The 22,189-nt window shown below is 25.9% G+C and overlaps 1 protein-coding gene across 6 annotated transcripts in view; it reads right to left on the bottom strand.

Annotated features, from left to right (window-relative positions):
• The window catches only part of Crag (DENN domain-containing protein Crag), a 35,443-nt gene that overhangs the window by 4,265 nt on the left and 8,989 nt on the right, over positions 1-22,189 (bottom strand). For 3 of the 6 annotated variants that reach the window (XM_017912148.1, XM_017912149.1, XM_017912153.1), the window contains 12 exons: positions 15,659-16,239; positions 15,352-15,592; positions 15,015-15,285; positions 12,653-12,744; positions 11,215-11,465; positions 10,219-10,389; positions 10,002-10,130; positions 9,658-9,907; positions 9,413-9,560; positions 9,095-9,295; positions 4,849-5,073; positions 909-1,153 (listed from right to left, as the gene is read on the bottom strand). In XM_017912148.1, the coding sequence (XP_017767637.1) occupies positions 909-1,153; positions 4,849-5,073; positions 9,095-9,295; positions 9,413-9,560; positions 9,658-9,907; positions 10,002-10,130; positions 10,219-10,389; positions 11,215-11,465; positions 12,653-12,744; positions 15,015-15,285; positions 15,352-15,592; positions 15,659-16,239 (2,805 nt within the window). The remainder of the gene's footprint in view (positions 1-908; positions 1,154-4,848; positions 5,074-9,094; positions 9,296-9,412; positions 9,561-9,657; positions 9,908-10,001; positions 10,131-10,218; positions 10,390-11,214; positions 11,466-12,652; positions 12,745-15,014; positions 15,286-15,351; positions 15,593-15,658; positions 16,240-22,189) is intronic. The other 3 variants (XM_017912150.1, XM_017912151.1, XM_017912152.1) reach the window with 3 other exon arrangements.

The raw sequence follows: 22,189 nt of genomic DNA, 5'->3' as shown, positions 1-22,189 counted from the left end.
ATCCTCACCAATTCTTGGAAATGGGATCTTGGAATGAACTTCAAACTACTTGTACTGACTGAGATAAACCGTCAGACAAAACTTGACACCGATCTTTTTTTTTTTTCAACTAAATTCCAGTAAGTTATCTCCCTTCATAAGCGTGCGGATTTGGTCCCGACTGCGGATGCTAAAGTGGGCATTACTGTAGTTAAGTGTAGACATACCATACAAACATTTTCAGCCAATTTTCTCGAAAATAAAGCCTCGTTTGAACAAATATTATTCTACATTTTTTACTTATCTTTTCTTGTAGAATCGCTTACTTCCTTATTGTATCACAGGATACTATAGGATATCTCGTGTATTTTTTGTTGGGAGGTAAGACACCCTACGTACTTTTTGTTGAGATATAAGACATCCTACGTACTTTCTGTTGAGATATAGGGCAACTTACGTACTTTTTGTTAAGATATAGACACATCTCTATAGTCTTTGTGTGAAGTATACTACAATTTTAATATCAGTCGAACTTAAAAGTATAAGTATTTCGACTATCGAAACAGTAAAATAAGATATTTAAGAGAAAAAGGTACTCGAGGATCAATCAGTGCTGTATGATGACAATTTGGAACCAGTTCTTCTATTGCTAGGTATTACTAAACAGTGGTGTACGACAGGCTAACATTTTTTTAAAGTTTGAAATATTGATATCCGTAGATTAACAAACTAAATCAAGATTCCAAATTAATAAATTCATTTTACTGTTTTATATATCAATTTACCAGATCGTTTTCAGTTTCGAGGACTTCAAGGATGCCTTTTTTGCATCTATCGTAGCCGCCACTTAGTATAATTTACGAGCGCACTATATTTTTTGCGCAGACTATAGTTCTTGTTGACAAAGTAGAGAGCTTAATGATACAAACCAGATACTTTGAGAGGTTCATTTCTATCTTGTAAAGAACCATCTGTCATGGAATCCAATGATTCATGCGATGCACCATGTATTATTTTATAATCGCGTTCTTTTAATTTCACAGGAGTACTTGTTGCAGAGATAGCTTCTTTAATTTCGTCAAACTTTTTTACTACTGTTGTAGCAGCTGATTTTAAACTATTTAAACCACCGAGTATTATTTCATTGGACTTCTTTCCCGTTAAACTAGTGGGACTGAAACAGATAATATTTTTGGTACTGACTTCATATACCTAACTGTAATAATAAATTGACTTTTTAATCTTAGTCAAGATGATAAAGTTGAAGACCTTACATTTTGTACTTCTCATTAATAGAAATAAAAATTCAAAATTACAGAGTGAAAAAGAGTTCCCAAAATCAACTTTTTCGATATAAAGTATATTTTTATATCTCTGGGTACTTGATAATTGAATTTGAGTAAAATTGCAATAAATAATAGTAAATAAATTTTTTACACCTTCTATGTAAATAATATAAATATACTTTAATTTATATTTCATATAAAGATAGATTAATTTATATATGATTTAGATAAAAATGAATTATTATTTTGCAATAAAAGTGAATAATAATTTTCGAATTTTTAATATATCACTTAAACAATATTATCAAAAACTATTTGGATCTTGACCTATTAATTTAATCTATTATTTACTCATAAATCAACAATTTTTTTATGTAAATCTTTTTAAAAATTTGTTGCTTTACCTTTCCAACTAGAATTTTGGCACACAAGAATAATACGTGTCAAGTACTCTTTCATCGAGATTGACACATAATAGATGTGGCATAGCATGAATATGAAGCTAAGAAACACAACATTTATGCGTTGCAAGGCATACATTAACATATTCAATGCGAAATCAATACATATATTGAGAGAAACAATACCTTTGAGTAACAAAGTTAATACAAAGGAATGTAGCAATAAAGAACTAATAATAAAAAACGATTATGGTAAAAAGTGATCGAGTAGAAAGGTTTTAAGTAGGAGTATGTTAAGACGAATAGTCGATATTTGTATCGACATCGTCATTTTAGAAAACAAATCTCTTCGATACATGTATTGACTTTCCACGTTCATGTTTGAACGTGGTAAGCGTAACCTACTATGCAGAGATAAAAAAATGGTTAGTGGAACAATACAGGGACATATATACTCTTCGTTTTAATTGATTTCATATTTTGAATACTTCCTAAATGTCTATTTTTAGCACAGTCTAACATGATAAAATAAATTACATCATTATAATTTTCATTTTAGATTGCTTGTTAATACTTTTATTTTGTCTGATAGTATTTCACTTCTTATTACTTTATTTTACTTTGATTCAATATGTTTTGTTTGTTTTCTTTATCAGGTATTGCTTGTAATTAATTAGATCTGCATTCCTTTCAGTACTCACCTTCTCATCTTTGCACAATAGTAATATAGCATACTTTGTATTATAAAACACAACTTATATTTTAGTTGCTCATAGTTTTAAACTTCAGGAAATGTGTAAAACAATATTGCTCTAATAAGGGTACTACTCTCATGCAAATGTCTGACGTAATAACGGATCTCAGTGATCGATGTAGACTGCATGTCATTTATATAAAAATTAAAAAATGTATTTGTTATCATTTCAATTTAAATCGTGTATAAACATTTTTACAATACTATACCAGTAGAAAGATTTCGAGAATTTTAAAATTGCTACATTATATGTATCTATTTTAAATAAATAGTATATTATAGTTTTTGACCTCTAGTAGAATAGCGATTGTTTAAAAAATTTCAGTGACCTATAACACAAGTTTACTCAACATTGAATAATGGAGTAAAAGGACAATTCTTAGATCATAGAATGAAACATTCAGTTCCTGAATTGTTGAAGTTTATACATTACAGCAGTTTTTGCAGCCACCAAAGAAATATTCATTGAAAATACAATTCTCAAAAGTCCTTACAAACCACCCCTTTGCTGTATTGTAGTTGTAAGTATTGTTTCTGCCTGGTCTAATGTTATTCTGATACTAAGGAATAGATTTCTTAAAATAGCCGTACCAATGAATTCAATTATGACAGGCTCTTGAAAAAATGCTTTTCTTTTTTTTTTATTGTTTTTCCTTCCTTTTTTTAATCTTACACAGCATCATAAATTTACATATTATATAACATAGTATATGATTAAGATCTACTAAACTGCCTTATTACAGCAATATAGTAAATTAATGTTTTCTGGATGTTCAACCTCATTACAGCTTAACTTGTAAAACCTCGTGCATTTGTCATATAAAAGTGACAATCATGCACATAGATTTATAGTCTATCTTAAATTGTGGGAGAGCAATAGATATTGATATATTTGCAACCTTGGTCGGCTAATACATCTAGCTCATACTATGGATTGGTTGAACTATGATCATAAATTTGGGTATAAGAAATAATCTATGAGTAAGTTTTTATTGAGTTACAATATTATCTTATGTTAGGTTGCTCAACTGTTTCATATAAGAAGACAAATGATTTCTGTATTGTGCATGAAGGTAGATTTAAGAAGATGAAAATTATTTACCACGAATTTAATTTAAGATAGTGCTTCTGCGAGCATTGTTATAAAGTTGAACATGATTTAACTTCACATAAAAATTAATAGAACTTATCATATTACGATTTTTGTTTTAAAAGATATTAAACAAAATATAAAATTTAATATTATTAGAAATTTTAATTTTTATAGTTAATATATGTTATATTATAGAAAAATATGATTTTATATAGAAGCCAATAAGTAATACACTGCATTACACAATAGAAAGGCATAGCCTTATATAATATGTAATAAATAATATGTCAAGTTAGTTAACAAAATACAATTATCTTAAATTAGTGAAAATTTTGAATTAGTCAAAAAGACATGTACATGTATATGCATGGCTTATAAGACAGTTCTTTCAAGTATTCATATAACTGTGAATTTGTTGTAAATTTGAAAAAAAAAAGGTAAGGAAATTCTTACATTTTTTATAATTATAGATATCTAAGGACTTCATTTTATATAACTTTTATTAAAATAACTTAAAATAAACATTTTTGTTAAAATGTTGAAAATGAAAATCCATTCATATATTTTATTTTGTGTGTAGTTTATATAAATAAATAAATAAATAAATAAAAATGATAGAACATCATAATCAAATAAATTATAATAAAATAAAATAATTTAATATGTTATACATTAATAATTGATAAAAATTGATTACAAAATGCTTATACTATTTGTCACATTTTGTAATAAAAAATAAACCAATTTTTTGTACATTTTTAAAATAAATTATTTTATTTATCAAAACTGTTTTTAATGTGACATTATTGTTATTTCAATACTTAATTCTCCCACTTAATAAATCTTTTTTGTTTAATTACGTGTTTTACTGCTTTCAGTGTTCAATTCTTCGTAGTTCATTTTTTTCTTTTATTATATCGACGCTCCATATCGATCTTTTATATCAATACACAATATACAATTACTGTAGCAAATATTGAGGTAGTATTAGTAAATATTCAGTTCTTTTAAATTTTTAAAAAATGATCATCCCAATTAATTATTTAAAACCTTTAGAAATAATAATAAAGGAAATAAAGATAGTTATTTTCTATCTAATAACTTGATTTAATTGTATCTCTTTTAAAAAAAATTGTATCTCTTTAATTATATCTTTTCGTTTCACGATTTATAATTGCTGAATCTTATTCTTAATATACATCACCATAGAAATATAGTGTTATTTGTATTCTTACCACTTATGAGAGTTAAAGTATAGAATTAAATATTGAAATTGTAAGGTTAATGTACACTTGACAGTTTTATGATAGTAAATAATAATAATGTCTCCCTTACCCAAAGCTGAGCTTCAAACTGGAACCTAAGCTTGAAAGACTGGAGGTAACGCTGTCCTTTTGAGACCAAAGACTGCTTATTTCTAGTCTTTCTCTTTCCTTATCTTGCTCGCCTTGTTGTGCAACAGAATGTGGCATGGTTTCACTCCTTTGTAAATGGCCACCTATTGCTACACCCGTTTCATCTACTGTTTGATGAAATGTTGCACTACGAGGCAGAATATTACTGTAATATAAATGTAAAGAATTGTTATAATGATACTATGTATATTGTATCTTATTGCAACACTTTTTGGTGTCTTTAACAGATTTTTTAATTATTAATATTCCTTTTGTTTGATACTAATATTTTTTAATTTAAACTGCAATTTCAATATTTTTGACCATGAAAGTCTTAATTCCTCAAGTATGTATTATTGTAATGTTTTACAAAAAAAATCTAATAGAAAGTGGAAAAAATGGAAAAATTGTTAATTATATGCAAATTTTTTCAAATAAATTTAGAGCAGATATTAAAACACTACGTCTATTCCCTCATAGAAATATTTATTTATTATATAAACATTATTTGTTAAAGTATTTACTCAACATTAGAATATCAAGAAACAGAAAATTATTTTAATTATTTGACACATTATAGCACTATCTTTGATATCAATAGTATTAGTAACGTACTAATTCTAATTCAAAAATTATAGATTCCTATTTTTCTTAATACAATTATGGTTTCTTTTTCCATCTTTTTTTATTGTAAATGTTTTTCCAAAAATCTTTTTACGAAGAGAAAGGTTAATTTATTTTTAGTTCCTACAACTATACATTATTAATTTTTTTATGTTTGTTTAATATTAGCTCAATTACAAAAAAAGTTACTAAAAAACGATTAAATTAAGTTCAAAATAGGGAGCCACGAATAAAACGTTATTTTATCTCTAATCCCTAAAGAATTTAAAGACTAAATTAAGCCATTTTTAAGATGCCTATATAAACTTGTTTTCTATATGCCATAGGAAAAGAATTTTATTAAATTTTAATGAAGTTAATTTTATATACATTAAACATTTAATTTAAAATATTTTCAAATAAATATGAACGGAATACACATTGTTTTATTGAAATCAATCCACAAAAATGTCCTTAAAATTATTAATAATATGGTGAAAATAATAGAAATTATGTGCTGTGGATGAAGAGTGTTTGGATCAGAGCTATACGAATGAAGTGTTTGGTTTAGAACAGTGTTTTTGTCAACCTTTTTGTCATGTAACTCAATATATTAGTTTGGTAATAGTACTATAACTTAAATCTTTCTAATATATAATTTTTAAAAATGTGATGAACTGAAAATGCTCTTTAAAGTGGTATTTAAAAGTAATATTATTATATTTGTATTGACATTCTCTTCTTGAGGTCAGTTCAACAAATATTTAAATTTTATATTTTATCATTTAAATTTAATTATGAGAAATGTAAGACTAAAAATTTCCTTACATTTCATTAAAAATTTAATGCGATCTCATACTGAATCACGACTCATACATTGAGGAACACTGAGGTAGAGGAAAAGGAAAAGGATAAAGAAACAGCAAACACAGTTTTACGAAAATATATGGTTAATAAAATATGAGCGTGAATTTGTTTAGAGAATTCAGAAATAAGAGTAAGAGCTAAAACCTTGAATGTATTCCTCATATTCTCCATTTTTGTCCTGTATTTTAACTCAAACAATTGTAATGTTTTATACACTATATAATAAAAATACTTTTGCTTTAATACTGTAGTCTCAGATAAAAAAACTATTTCTTTGTGAGTAAAATATAGGTCAAATGTATTGACCGATCAAGGTCGCTTTTTCCCTATTACAGAGAAAACTGACAAATCCTTTCATTGAAATTTGTATATATATTAATATAACAAATCAATGTTAAGATTATAAATATATCTATTCTATGAGATGATTCTCATCTTTCTTGTTGAGTTAATATATTGTATTTATCTTATACCAATTTTTAACTGTTCCTCCTGGATATCAGGATATCCAGCATATCCATCCAGCATCTTATTCCTATTTTCCTATAATCTTTTTCCTATGACAAGAGTAAAACTAAACTGCATTAAAAATAAAATTTGATCTATGTTTTAATTTTCAAGTTCACAAAGTATTAGGACGAGCAAATTTTTCTATTACAGGGACTTCAGTTATATTCCTCTACTGTGATCTAATGTCATTCAATTCTTTATTAGTCATTGAAATACTTTTCTTTTTTTATGTTATAGTAACATTCATTTGAATGTACATTCCTATAAATTGAATATTTTAACATCCTTGCTCTATTTAATTAATATTATTATCTGATTAATATTTAATCAATATAACATTTGAATTAAAATTAAAATTATTTGAATTTTAGGATTTTTTCCCCATGGTTTTTTTTTTTCTTTTTTTCTTTTAAATCCTGCAGTCATTTAATGCATTGCTTTGTAATTACCTCATATTAATTTATTCATTTAATTATTTATTTATTTTATTATTATTTCATGTTGATTTATATTCTCAGTATCAAAATTTATTTTTTAATAACTGTATAAATTTAATTAATTGCAAAATAAAACCTATTAATTAAGTGTAAAATCAACAAGATGTTAATTTTCACGTATTTAAAATTCTGAAGTACCAATTTGAAAAGAGATAATACAAAGTTTAAATTTTGTTTAGAATTGTGTGATATCAGTTTGGAATTGCCCCTTTCTTTCTATACCTAAAAAAATATCATATAACACATAATTTAAAAAACTACAAATGCTCTATTTACCACGTCTGACACAATATTCACATATCGTATAGAAATTTAAGATATATTGAATATCTTGCAATCTAATGCTCTAAATATATTTATAAATATATTTATATATTTATTATATAAATAGATTTATAAATAATTTACAATATCACCATTTAGAATTCATCAACTGTATCAATAAATTTTCCAATAATATAACATGAAAATCAATCACACTTAACTTATTATTCAACTGGCTGCTAATATAAGTAGTAGTATTTAATTGTGGCATAAGTATCTATTATAAACCGACATTATCATTAAAAAGAATGTCTTGTTATAAGAGAATAAATAGGCAGGGCATATTATCGTAACTATTGATACAATAGACACGAGCAACTTGTATTTATTCTTTGTGATATGAGGAAATGTCAAATATTTGCTATGGAAGTATGTCAGCAAATATTTATAATTTTTTTTTCACAAACAATTTTTATATTTACAAATTGCTCTATTAGGTGAAAAATTTCTTAGACTGGGGATTTTTTTACTCTACGGGAATCAATTGTTCATGCTTTGAAGGTTCATAAACATCTCTCATCGGTTTGTTACACCAAGATATCAGACTTTACATGCAATTCTTGCGAGAATAAGTTATGATTGCTTATAAGCATTTAATATCTACATAATTTTTAAAATATTTTATTTCCTAATATTAAAAATGTTTATATTACATATGTGTGAATCTGTATCTACATATATATAAAGCATACCTATCAAAGAAGATAGCTAAGCAATGAGTTAATTGATTACAATGTAATAAGAATATGTACTTTGACACATTCATAAAGATAAGGCACATGAATTTTGGCACATTACTGAGCAAAAGTGTTACATTTGTAATGAGATTATATAGGATTAAACGACAAAGGAAGTAAAAGATATACATTGAGACCAAATGGGATAGAATTATAAAGTACCAGTGTAAACATAAGATCAGTATCAATTATTTGACATAAGATAAAAAAGTGACGACGTAGCTTATCCTATTATTATGTCCTATTAATATTGTTACTAAGAATCCAAAAGTAGGAATTTCAAAAGTGCTAGCCATCTTCTTATTCATACACAACACTTAAGCAATTTATACACAGTAGCGATCTCTATATAGCAAGGTTGTAGATTAAATCATTATGATATAATGAGATAATAAATTAAACATTTAAAAATTAAACTTTTAAAATGCACTAATTGACATTAAGCACGCAAAATTACAATGTTGAATTCAACACCCAAAAATGATTGAGAGTTCATGTTCCTATTAATTGCTTATTCCGACAACTGAACAAATTTACTTTAATGTTTGGCCGATTTTACGATCTTGCTATATCGTGACCTCTGCTATATAAATAAAAATTTCTTCTACTTATCCAAGAATAAATGTTATTGATTATGAAGAAGACGTACCTCCGAAACAAAAGTGGTCCTCCTGGTCGTTCTTCAACATTATTAAAGACAGTCAAGGTATCTGTTGAACAATTTGAATCATTTTCCTCCGAAGGTGAAACAATCGGAGTTTCATCATTAATTAAAGCACCTAACGGGTCATTCTCAGTAACTGGTGTACGAGTAGGATTTTTTAATGGTGATTCTAAATTTCGATTCATTCTAGAAATAAGGAAGAAATACATTTGATAAATAAATGTGAAACTTCTTCCTGAAAGCACATTAAATGTTCACTAATAAAAAAAAAAGGAGGAAAATTATAATAACTTAAAAAATTACCTCTGATTCAGCTGCAAGTTATCCAATTCTTCTGTTTGCATAACACTTAATGTTGCTGAATCTTTAACAATACTATTTTGTCGAGGAAGCTTCTTTATTTCAAAAGGTCCATATTCTGGCAGATCTGAGACAGAGCTCCCTTTAGTAGCTATCAATGATGGAAAAAAAACAGAAAAAAAAAGGAAAACGAAATGAAAAGCTACATCTAAAAGGGCAGTAATTAATTTCAATAAACCAATACTCACAATCACTGTGTGCAGCTTCTGTATCTTGAGAATGAGAACTGTCAAGACTAGATCTAGAAAATGCATGTTCCATACTTGCAGTTTTGCCATCAACAGACAATAATTCTGCATTTGAACTTAATCTTCGTCTAGCACTTCTTTTACCAGCTCTCTTAAATAGAGCAGCTCCAACTATAGCATTTCTTAATTTATTCCACATCAACTGACTGGAGTTTGTCATATCAGATGGCCAAGTTGCTTCGAGTACAGCCTAAAGGTTACAAAAAAAAAAAGAAGTTTTATAACTAAATGTAATGAAATTTTGATTTCTCTCCCAAAAAATCATAGTTTATAAAGAATCAAACCTTATTATAAAATCCATAAGTAAGTGCATTTGGCTGAACTCCACTGCGTTTCATGTGGAATAATAATTTTACAGCTAAAACGGGTTGTCCATAAACGCCACATAGTTGCATCATAGCTCTATAGCAAACCTAAAATCGATACCTTCTACGGTAAGATTCGTTAACATAGTTTAATTGTAAAACGATTATTTAAGTACACAAGAATAGAAAAATTTACTTCTTCAATAGGATCAAGATGTAATTTTGGCATTTTGACTAACAAATCGTAAGCTTGATGTAAAATTGTAGCAGGTTGATTCGAGACTTGGAGCATAGCCGGTAAATGCAAGAACCAAAGGCTGTAACAAGTTCCAAGCAGACATCTACCCCATCTATCTGGCATTGCTGCCTACAAATATATATTAGGTCATAAGAGAGAACATACAATAAACTTAAAAAATTATAAAATTATAATTTTGTTAAAATAAAACACACTTTTACAGTTTTTCTTAATAGTTACATAGATTAACACAGATACATTACTGATTCTCTAGATATGTCAACATTGAATACTGATATTTCATATGGAAAATATTAATTTATGCAAGTTAAATAGTAGTACCTAGTAATTGGTGATACAAGATGGTGACTCGATATTTAAAAGTAAGTTGAAAAAAAAGACACAAATATTTTCGTTTGAGGCTTCATTTCTGAAAAAATCTAGTAAAGAAATTCATGGAATGTATAAAAGTTAAATTTTAGCTTTGTGAACTTTATTATAATCTATCTTTCCTATTGTCTTAGAAAATAGTATTTTTTTTATATTATTCTATCATTTGATTTACTTGATGCAGAAAGATTAGAAATGTTTAGAAACATAAATAAACACAATCTACAATATAATAAAATTCATAGTCTTAAGATTTGGATAAAAGAACGCATACTACAAGAATCTTCAACTTCGATTTTCTCGAAAATAAATCTTCAAACAAAAAAGTTTGATTGCTTTTTTTTCGATTTAATTTTGCATGTAGAATCATGTAAAATCACTTCTTGCTCAATTATACCATGGGTTTCCAAACGCTCGGACATATTCCAAACCATATACGTATCATTTTATACGAATGATTATAGATATATTCTATAATAGATTTTTCTATAATAAATTTTATAAATTCTATGCTAAATTAAAGTTCTTTTTGAAGAATTTAACATTTAGGAAATTTTTATTTACTTGTTTACGCGCCATCCTTTGAGCAACCTTGATTTCGTGTTTGGTTCTACGTGCCATGGGACTTCCTGGTACTATTCCGAAGGCACTTAAATTCGGATTCCTTATATTGAAATTTTTCTGTGGTCTTATTAAATCCGGATTCAATTTAAATGTACGATACACTATCGGCGCTTGATTTGGACCAGGTTCAGGCGGAGGTATAAATACTGTCCGTTCACTATGCTGAGATTCATCCAATTCCAAAAGAGGCACTAAAATATACATTCAAATGTACTGAACACATTACAAAGAATCATTTAATCTTTAGTTTTACACAATGCTATATAAAATTAATACAAAATTAACGAATTTTACAAATGTAGAAGATAAATATACATCAAAATGAATAAAATAATAATAAACTGAGTAAACTAACATTGAAGTATAAATAATTAAATAACACCAAGTCTAATATCATAAAAATGTTGGTTATTATGTCTTTTAAACTATTACATATAACAAATTATCTGTTAAATTTTTTTAGAAAGTTCTAAAAAAAAATGTTGTGAGATTCATCATGGTCCTTTTAATAGACCTTACACTTTTCCTATTCTGTAGCCAGATCCTCTAAAAACAAAGTCCTATTCATTAGGATGTCAAATTGTTATACTATCTCATATTTTACTTTCTATTAAACAATCTTCTCAACACAATATTTCTAGAAAGTCTAAAGTGTTTTGTAGTATAAACACTTTTTCTAAGAAGACTAGATTAGAATTTTTTAAACATCTTTTCGGTAAGATTTCTATAACTAACTTTGGGGGATAATTAAATTCTGAATTATATTCTGATTGAAAGTTTTATTGGTCGTTATTTATGGTCGTTAATAAATTATATAAATTACAAAAGTATACATGCAGTACATCTACTGATTATTGAAAAAATAACTAAAAACATAGTATAATTAACTAAAATATTGTAGAAGTTTATGATATTTTTTAAAATATGTATATTATGATACATTCCATATATGAATATTGCTTTTTATATAAAGTTTATAAAAATTATATACCTACTAATTATTGCTATATGATAAATAGATATCGACGTTTATATTTATATTTAATTTAGTTAAAAATACATTATATCAATATTCAATAATGATAATGCAACACAGGATATAATAAATATACATAAAAGAAATAAAAATACTAAATAGATAAATTATTCTTTATAAAGCTATTAGAATCCCAAAGAAACTCTATTAGAAATACTATTGGTATCCCTACACTTAGAATTTCATAGAATATCATTTCTAAGGAAATTTTATTATTTTAATTCTAGGACACGTATTAGATATGCTCTGATCATATCCAACTTGTTTAGATATTTATGATCACATAATAATATTTTACATAATTATAACTACTCTACTAAAAACACAAAAAAGCACTCTCACCATTTTCTTCCTCGATGCGTTCAGTACATTCGTCAAAAAATGCTAAACCTGCCATGTCCATGTCAGATACAAAACTTCTTTCTTCTATAAATCTAAAAAATAGAAAACAAAATAATGTACTGTAAAAATAATGTTTGTAACCAGGACATGTATATAGTAAAACTTTAAAACCATTTTATATAATGCTATGATAACTAACAGGAAGAAAACGGAGATGAAAAATGGAATAAAACTAATACTGCACAGAGCATGAACAAGACAGTATCATTCTAAGTATGAGGGTAAAATTATTATCTTGAATTTAAATTGCTCAAATAATTAATTTAATTTGTATCAAAATTTTGTTCATTGGTATATGATTTATTTTATATGTTAATTATGTGCTTATAATATTATTTACTTGTAGCAATTAAATAACAGTAATATAGTACACAGTTGTCTACAATTTCGAAGTATTATAGTTACTTTTTGACACGTTATTAAAATGAAATATTTATATTTGGAAAATTCCTTTACTAACAATGATACAAAACAAAATATATAATGAAAAACGATAATCTTGTATATACTCAGTTAAATCTCTGCATAGAGAAATAATAATTATTATAACGATTATTAATAATTATTAATAAATAACACTGAAATTTTCCACAAAATAGAATTAGGTCTTTATGAAATTTTTTTTGTCTGAAAAAGACGAATTATAAAAATATATATGTATTCGGAAATGGTATACTTTTATAAAATTAAAATATCTTCTTTTATTTTATTGTAAAATATACACAAAGTAGAAACAAATTAATGCAAATCAATGAGATTTTCAAAAAACGATTTTATATGATACTAAATAATCTCTAATGTCAGAATAATATGTATTGGATATTTTTTTAGATGTTTTTAGAGATTAAAAATTATAAAAGTTATTATCTTTGAATGCATAATTCGTACGCAAATGTATATATGCCAATAATGTTAACAAAAGCACTAAAGTTCAAAAAAGATATTAATAAGCAAAAAAGATTGAATCATTTATGTCAGTATTCAAACATTCTTAAATACCAGCATAAAGAATACACAAAAGCTTACAAGGTTACTTTAGTATTAAAAAATGTTATACTACTAAATAATGCAATTAGTATTAATTAATGTTAAAAAGAATAGTTTCCTTAAAGAGATGAACATGACCTACAAAAATAAATCTATATTTTTAGATTGATATAGATTTAGTAAACAAAGGACTAGTTATAAACTTATCAATAATTCCAAAAATTAGTATTAAGATTTAAAAAGTATCTATTTACATAATTGTTCATAAATAAGTAAATAGATATTCTTCCAATAAAGGTTTTATGAAGTCAGTTCTATTAGATTCTTAATGAGATTGTGTGATATGTGAGTAACACATCAACAGAAATAGAGTTTTTATATGTTGTTATCTTATAAACTTATTGCCAAACTGTTAAAGTTCTTCTAATGAAATAAAGTTTAAATGTCACTTCATTTAATTATTAATGTTGTTAAAACAAACAAGAAATAAATTTTATAGAACACTTGGGTTTAAGTTTCATAACAATTAAAAAATGAAGCATATACTAATAAGTATGAACTAATATAGAAAATTATAAAAATATCAGTCCAAACCTCAAAGTTTTGCATAAAATTAATAAGATATTCTATAATTAAATATATAAGATGTCCTATAATTGATAGTATTTACAAAGGGATGATTTTATATGAAAAAAATACAATTAGTTAAGAGATTTTGTTTTCAAGACAATTAATTAAAAATATTTGTCTGATATAAGTGCACTTCAATATGTCTCCTTCTAATATACATAAACTATTTCTATTATAAAATATATTTTTATTATAAATTCGATTATAGAACATCTTGTATATAAAATAAATATTATTGTTTATTTGTTTCTTAATTTTCATATTTGTCTGTAAGTGTATTTGGTTAGTTATTAGCTTTAAGACAAATAAAGCTTACTAATTTTTTTTATCGAAAATTTATTCTTGTTTCAATTTTTAACACGAAAGATAAGTATTTCAATCATATGATTTAAAATCATCATATTATCTTAAAGAAATATTATATGAATTATTTAAAAAATATATATTTCAAATATATATTATTAAATTTATCAATATAATCAGCATATTTTTCTAAAAAAATTGTATTTAAGTGTAAATTTAAGTTAATATAAAATGCCACTTAAATAATAGTCTGCCTGTCTTAAAAATAACAAAATTTAATGTTCATTTTTGCTATATGTATATGATGATAAAATAATATGATAAATGATTTATTATATTAAACCTTATGAATCATATGAAAGAAATATTAATAAAAACAAACCTTATAAACATTTGCGTCTTCACTAACATACTATAAAATTTTGCATGAGCTTTGTCTCGACTTCTAAGAAACGCTTGTATGTTGAATAAGCTAGTTGGGTCTGTAGAACCAACTGTTGGGGCTTTTGTAATAGGTAGTAAACAAGCACGATATCCTTTGAGTATAGTAGCAGTAAATTTTAAAAAAGCGTCTTGTATTTCAAGCTCCAAAGCTTGTTCTTTTCGTTTTTGTTGAAACTCTTTATCCACGCTAAATTCTTCATCTTCTGTGTCTAAAAAATAAATTAATTACAGACGAAAATACTAATAATAAAAAAAGACCAACCACAGGAACATACTTTTCATTGATGAATAACTTTTTCCCAAAGAAATCAATTTCGAATAAAGATGTTCTAACGAATTTCTAAGCTGTCTAGCTGCTTTCTTTGGTAATAATTTCACGTTTAAATATTTTTTGTCATCGCAAATTGCTATATTATTTGTGTCTAAATTTACACAATTAACATCAGATGGAGGATCATATAGGTCAAAGAATCTGGAATCCACACCTATCAAAAACGGCAGTGGGGCATGCAGAACCTAGAATTTCAAACACGTTATTATTTTGGTTATTTATAATTAAATTGATAAAATAAAATACGTTACTTCGGCCAATCCAAGAGGACACAAAGGTATGTATGGGCACTGCCACTTAAATGGAAACAGTATCATAGCGATTGCTTCGCTCACCGATGTAAGTACATCAGGACGTAACGAATGTACAAGTATTTTCTGTTCAGTAAGGATTAACAATAATATAAGTAAACAATTATCGGGTCCTAAATTGATGAGTAACTGTCGAAAACTGGCACCAGACCTAGGTAGCGCCAAATCTTCTGGCTGAGTCAAAATCAACCTGTCCTTAGTACTTAACTGCACGAGAATTCTTGGTCTCTGTGGACTTGGAAACGGTATATCGTACAAAAAATATGCTATATACTTTTCAATAGGAACTTGTTGCGGTGTGTTATTACACATGCTATGTAAGAAAACTAAAAATTTCTCAAACGTATCAAAAAATGGCCAATGAGATAGGATGCATATGGATTTACTAATATTCAAAGATTGCGTCGCTGGATTTGTATATTGCAATTTTTCTAACTGCGCTAGCGTGAGCTTTTTAAATATTCCAGACTGCTTTTGTGTTTTCATTTTTAACTGTTGGTAGTCAAATTCTGCGTGTTCAACTGAAACAAGAAAAAAATTGTTTATTTTCTCCCTTCGTATTAATCTTATAACGGTGAATGAAAATTTTTAATTACGATTATAATATACATAGCTCTATATAATTTCTAGAAACGATAAAAACACTAAATAATTATTCATAACATGGTAAATTACAAGCAACAATTATAAATTATAACAAACTTTCAGCAAAAATTAGCTCACCCTAGGGAAGAAATATTCTTCTAATTAACACAAGATGAATAATCCATTCTTTAGAAGAAAAATAATATATTTTTAAATTGTATAGGGTTCTATTATGTTTTATCCTATTATTTTGCTACTTGGATTACTGAAGACAAAATGATTGTAGTTATTTATGACAAACTATAATAACGATATAGTAATTAACATTTCTAAATGAAGACCATTACAGGTTCTTCATTTATAAATAAGAGAAAAAAATTGCAACTATATGAATGGAAAATTAAATATCTTAAATTAGAAAAATTTTGACTATTTTTCATGACTAAATTTTCACTATTATTTTGAGCCTTATGCTATCTAATATACTTTTTATATTATTTATTTTATCTAATATACTTAGGATATTTAATATACTATTTCATAAATCTGAAGAATGTTAGATGAAAGAAAGGAATTTGTCTAAAAATATTTGATCATTTCTAAATACCTTAATATATAGAGTGTTTTGAAATTATATTTCAATCTCAACTTAGAAAATGACAAAAGAAATATTTTTCGTTAAAAAATACCTGTTTAATCACACCCTATTTTTTTCTCTTTCAGTGCAAAAATTTGAAAAAATAGGAATATAATACACAATTGGTTATCTTTGGGAGATTTTGATAAAATTTTGCGTAATAAATTTCACATTAATTAATAAATTATATGATATCCATAAAAATACCGAAATACATTTGCATATTATTCCGTTTAAAACTATAGAAAGAACCTTCTCTCGACCACTTAGGGTTTGGAGCAGCATAGTTAGAGCTTATAAATTATTATATTAAGTGCTGTTTCTAATTGATATTGACACCCAAAATCGTCTATAATTTGTAACTAAATAGTTATTTAACACCGAACAAGAAAATTGGAAAAATTGTTGATTAATTTAGAATAGTAACTTAGGTCATCGGCTACTACTTATTACTAATTTACTATATTAAATCACTAACTTCTGCTTAATATGTCGAACATTAAAAATGAATTTTTTGTGAATCACCATCACCAGTACCCAGCAAACGGAAGAATCGTCGCGATTTTTACATATCTTATCAATATTAACAAATGCAGAAATAATAATTTACAAAAGAATATAAAACTGAAACTTTAGACAAGTGTATGAGTGTTCAAAAAGTGTGCAAAATTATTTTTCATAAAAACAAAAGCACCATTCGCAAAATTTTTGCCTAGTCTTTAGATTTATTTCATTCACGAAGAATCATTTTCTCCTCGATTATATCGATCATAAATTAAATCAGTCCGATAAAATTTTATTTAAAAGCGTATTCTTAATTCAAAATTAAGACTAATTAAACTTCCTAAAATTTACAATAACTAAAGCAAGGAAACCATTAAAAAAGTATCACATTTCTTTACTAAAATATTTAGTTAATGCATAGTTGAATACAGTAGAATTGTAAATTATTTAAATCTAACTTGTGAATCTATACAATTTACACTTCTTTCATCATGAAATACAAGTATTATATGAATTACCTATGTCAATGAAAATTTCTTAAAATGAATTCCGATATTTGTAATAAATTTCGTAAAATGTATTTCCATTTCCAATTTTGATGTTTGTTTTCATTCTTTAAATATCTCATACACGTAATTTTTATAAATTCGACGATATATATTTATGGATCCTTTTTTAGTGTACTATATAAGCAAAAGTAAGCAACGTGAGGCTGTTGGACACGTGGGTGTTCGCCACTGTGCCAAACATTGAATGTATTTTAAGTTTACGACTTCTCTTCCAGTAACATTAAGGTAAGATACCCTTTGTTCTAATAAAATCATTTGGGATACCTTTTTTTAGTGAAAAAGCTCACAGAATATAGATAGTGACATAATATAATATTGATTGTGATATAATATAGTATTTTATAGTATAGCAGCATATTATATTGTACATAGTATTTTATAGTGTTTAAGTTATAATTTAGCGTATTTTACTGCATAACTATACCCCTATAATACTATAGCGGTATACTAGTATATAATATACTATAGTATAGTAACAAATAACTATATAGCATAATCAATAAGTATCATATAAGCGAGTAGGAGATGATTCTTTATGCAAAAATGGAACAAAAGCGTGGAATACAATTTTTTCATTTAGGACTTAGATTTCGAAATAATTGATTCTGAAAATTTCTTGGCATACGTACACACTTACACAGCTAATTATAAGACATAGTTCACGAGAAATATGAAATAAAAATAAATTTTATTAATAATGCTTTCTTCTTTTAAGTAAAAAATTTCTAAAACTAATAAAAATTAAGAATTTATACTTTTAAGCTTTTAAATATACAGAGTGTTTGGTAACTTGTGATACAAGCGAGCAGAAGGTGATTCTACATCTAAAAATACGTCGAAAAGGAAGAATAAAATTTTTTCATACGATGCTTCGTTTTCGAAGAAATTGAATTTGAAGATTCGTGGAGTACGTGTAAATGTAATTATACCTTAATTTTATACATAATTATACTGTGTAGACTATATTTTGTGTTATTTTATCATTAGAGCGACTTAATATAGATGTAAAAATACTAGAAATATTTATGAACATAAATAGACACAGTCTACAATGAAATTCGCTGTGTCAGAATTTGACTAAAAACATGCATACTCCATAAATCTTCAACCACGATTTTCTCGAAAATAAAGCCTCAAACGAAAACATGGTATTCTTCCTTTTCGACTTATTTTTAAACACTGAATCAATTTCTGCTTGAACAGCTACCATCAGACACTTTGTACAATTAACACATTATTTCAATTAATTATCGACATCTTCGATATTTTTTGAAAAAGTCGCGCAGACATTGTACGCAAATGTAAGAGGTATAGTTTTACTAAATGAACAATACTTATTAACCCAAACTGTACTTATGTACGTATACAATTCGATTTCGTTTTTGTAAATGGGTTTTGTAATTGAAGTTTTTAAGTTATATCGTCTGAACTGTGTTGACAGTTTAAGATGTTTTTTATATTGTTATAATTTGATCTAGTTTTTCTTAAGGTTATTTCAAAGTCATGATGTAATAGATCATTGACTCGTTTTGATGCCATAATATAGTATATTATAAAATGAAGATGTTAACATACAAAAGAAAATATATTTTTATTGGCATCAGATACATGTCTCGAGGCCATTTTAATCTATATCTTTTTTTTCCTTTTTTTTTTTTGTAATTTTTCATAAGCACAAAGATAATTTAGATTTAATTTCTTTTAAGTGATACACCCTGTATATGTACATAGGTACTTGAATACATGTTCCGATGAATTTTTAAAAACAATTTTTTTAAAAATAAAAGTTCGAGTAAAAAATGTTATTTTTCAGTTTTAATTTATTTTTTTAAGAAATCGTGTCGGAATAACAATTATTTCAAAAATATTTTTGCTTTAGATTCTAGTTAAATGTATTATATGTTCTTAACTCTAATATAACTATATACAATTTGATTATGTTTAGCTATATTTAACTCTGTATAATTATAGTAAAAAATGCTTTTTTAAAAAGAAGATTTGAAATTATGTACGTCATCGAAACAAATGTATTTTTACTTGAAAATTATGTTAGTAGGTGTATAAAATAATGCTACTGGGTTTACTAAGCCTATCAAGAATACCGATAAGAATTCTTAATCACACTTGATAATTTTTTAATCAGAGGGGCGTGGAAGACAAGCACTATCGCCATTATGGTCTCTAGATTTGTCACCAATAAATTTTTTCTTATTTTTTGACATAAAATAACAAGTGATGGTCACGATACCTAACGTGAAAAAGAATATGAGGAGAATAATTCATACAAATCCACATCTTCAATGACATTATCAAACATCTACAATAATACCCTTAACAAAAATTCATAGAAAATATAAAAAGATTTAATATAAATATAAAATATAAAATAGAATATAATATATAAAATATAAAATATAAAAATAAATAATATAAAATATAAAATATAATAAAAATATTTTAAGTATAATAAATCCCTTTCTACATAAACTTCTACTATCCTAATACTTTATTTATGCATGAACACATATCTTAATGTTGCCAAGACAGACTCGTTATGCTAACTATAGTAATTAAATGTAAAATAACTGAAGCACTCGAGAGAGGAGAAAATACGATATAAACACATCAATTACAGACATTAAAAAGCGGAAAACTAGTCACACCAGGTTAAGTAAGAAAATAGTTTCAGTCTAATAAAGTCAACTTCAACTTATAATAAGATTCATCAACTTCTATACTATTAAATAACGAAACGAGGTATGGAAAAAACGATTTTGATATCAAGGCATTATAAAACATCCCCGGTTTTTAAAATAAAAAAGAAAAAAAATAATAAAAAAGATATTTTACTATATAATTTTGTTCCATATATTACTAATTAATTCGCTAATGTATTATATACTAGTGTATATATTAGTGTAATGTACGACATCGCTGGAACTATAAAAATGGAGAAACACATTTTTGAAGTTGTTCAATGTGAAAATAGTCACTGCATAATCATAATAATTTCTTTTCAGATAGTCATTATGGAGATATCTTTTTAATGACAGGTAATAATTTTGCATTTATTTACTAGCAACAGCTGAATATAAATACCTATAGCAACCACACTACGGGCATGGAAAATCGAAAAGAAATTTACAAAAATAGAGTGCTTAACAGTTATTTGTTCTTGAATATTTTAAGTATAAGAATTATGAAGACATTCGTGAAGACACGTTCTCAAAGGAACATGGTAATGTTAGTATAAAACAAACAGTCATACATTGTACTTAAACAAGCAACGATTCAAAAAAAAAAAGAAGAAAAATAACTCTCCTGTTTAACATTAGAAAGAGCAGTGTATTTGATAATTTTCATGATGATGATCATTATCTTTATCGTCTTAGGGAAGGGAACGTATTGAACTTGCTCGCATCGACCGTAATCAAATTTTTGTAAAAAATAATTCACGAAAAAATACATGACATATATATTCTTTAACGATAATCGTTCATATTGAAGGAGTGAAAGTAGCCTACAAAGTTGAAGACATTTGGAATATGTTGAAATTTTGATAGCGAAGAACATTTTTTGTTTCAAATCTTATATTTTTTCGTGAGAAATTAGATTAGACAAATAATTTTAGAAAGTTATTTATTTACACGATATATTAAAAATTCTAACACTGTCTATCTTTCTTTTTTGTTTTGTTTTGTTGAGCGTTTATTCATTTTCATATAACTTTAAATATGGGAATTGTCGATTGAAGTAGGAAATGCGAGTTTGTATAATTTGTTGGTTTCCCTATGTAACAATAATTGTAACCAAATTTTCTTCCAGTGTGTACTAAAATTATTAAAAGCGTTATTCAAAGTCATGAGGGCGTCATCAATTTTGATATATGATGTATAATAAATAACACAAGTACTAATATTACTACTATATACTAATACTATTACTATTACAAATGACACAGATATTAATCGTTATTATACAAAATATAGTAAGTTTCTATATTCACGTTACATTTTTCTGATTCACGATCGTAAAACATTTAACTAAAATATAATTGAATAAGAATTGTAAATTAGTGTTTTTTAGTATCGGTATCTCTAAGTTATTGAATTGTTGTATTGAAAGTGTTTCTTGCTTTAAATACATAGTAGTTCTGGTAATTTCTTCATGACGATG

This window comes from Eufriesea mexicana, unplaced genomic scaffold (assembly GCF_001483705.2).
Source record: "Eufriesea mexicana isolate 0111107269 unplaced genomic scaffold, ASM148370v2 scaffold325, whole genome shotgun sequence".
Taxonomy (NCBI): Eukaryota; Metazoa; Arthropoda; class Insecta; order Hymenoptera; family Apidae; genus Eufriesea; species Eufriesea mexicana.
The sequence above is the reverse complement of the archived record's forward strand: the minus strand, read 5'-3'. Positions and strand labels throughout refer to the sequence as shown.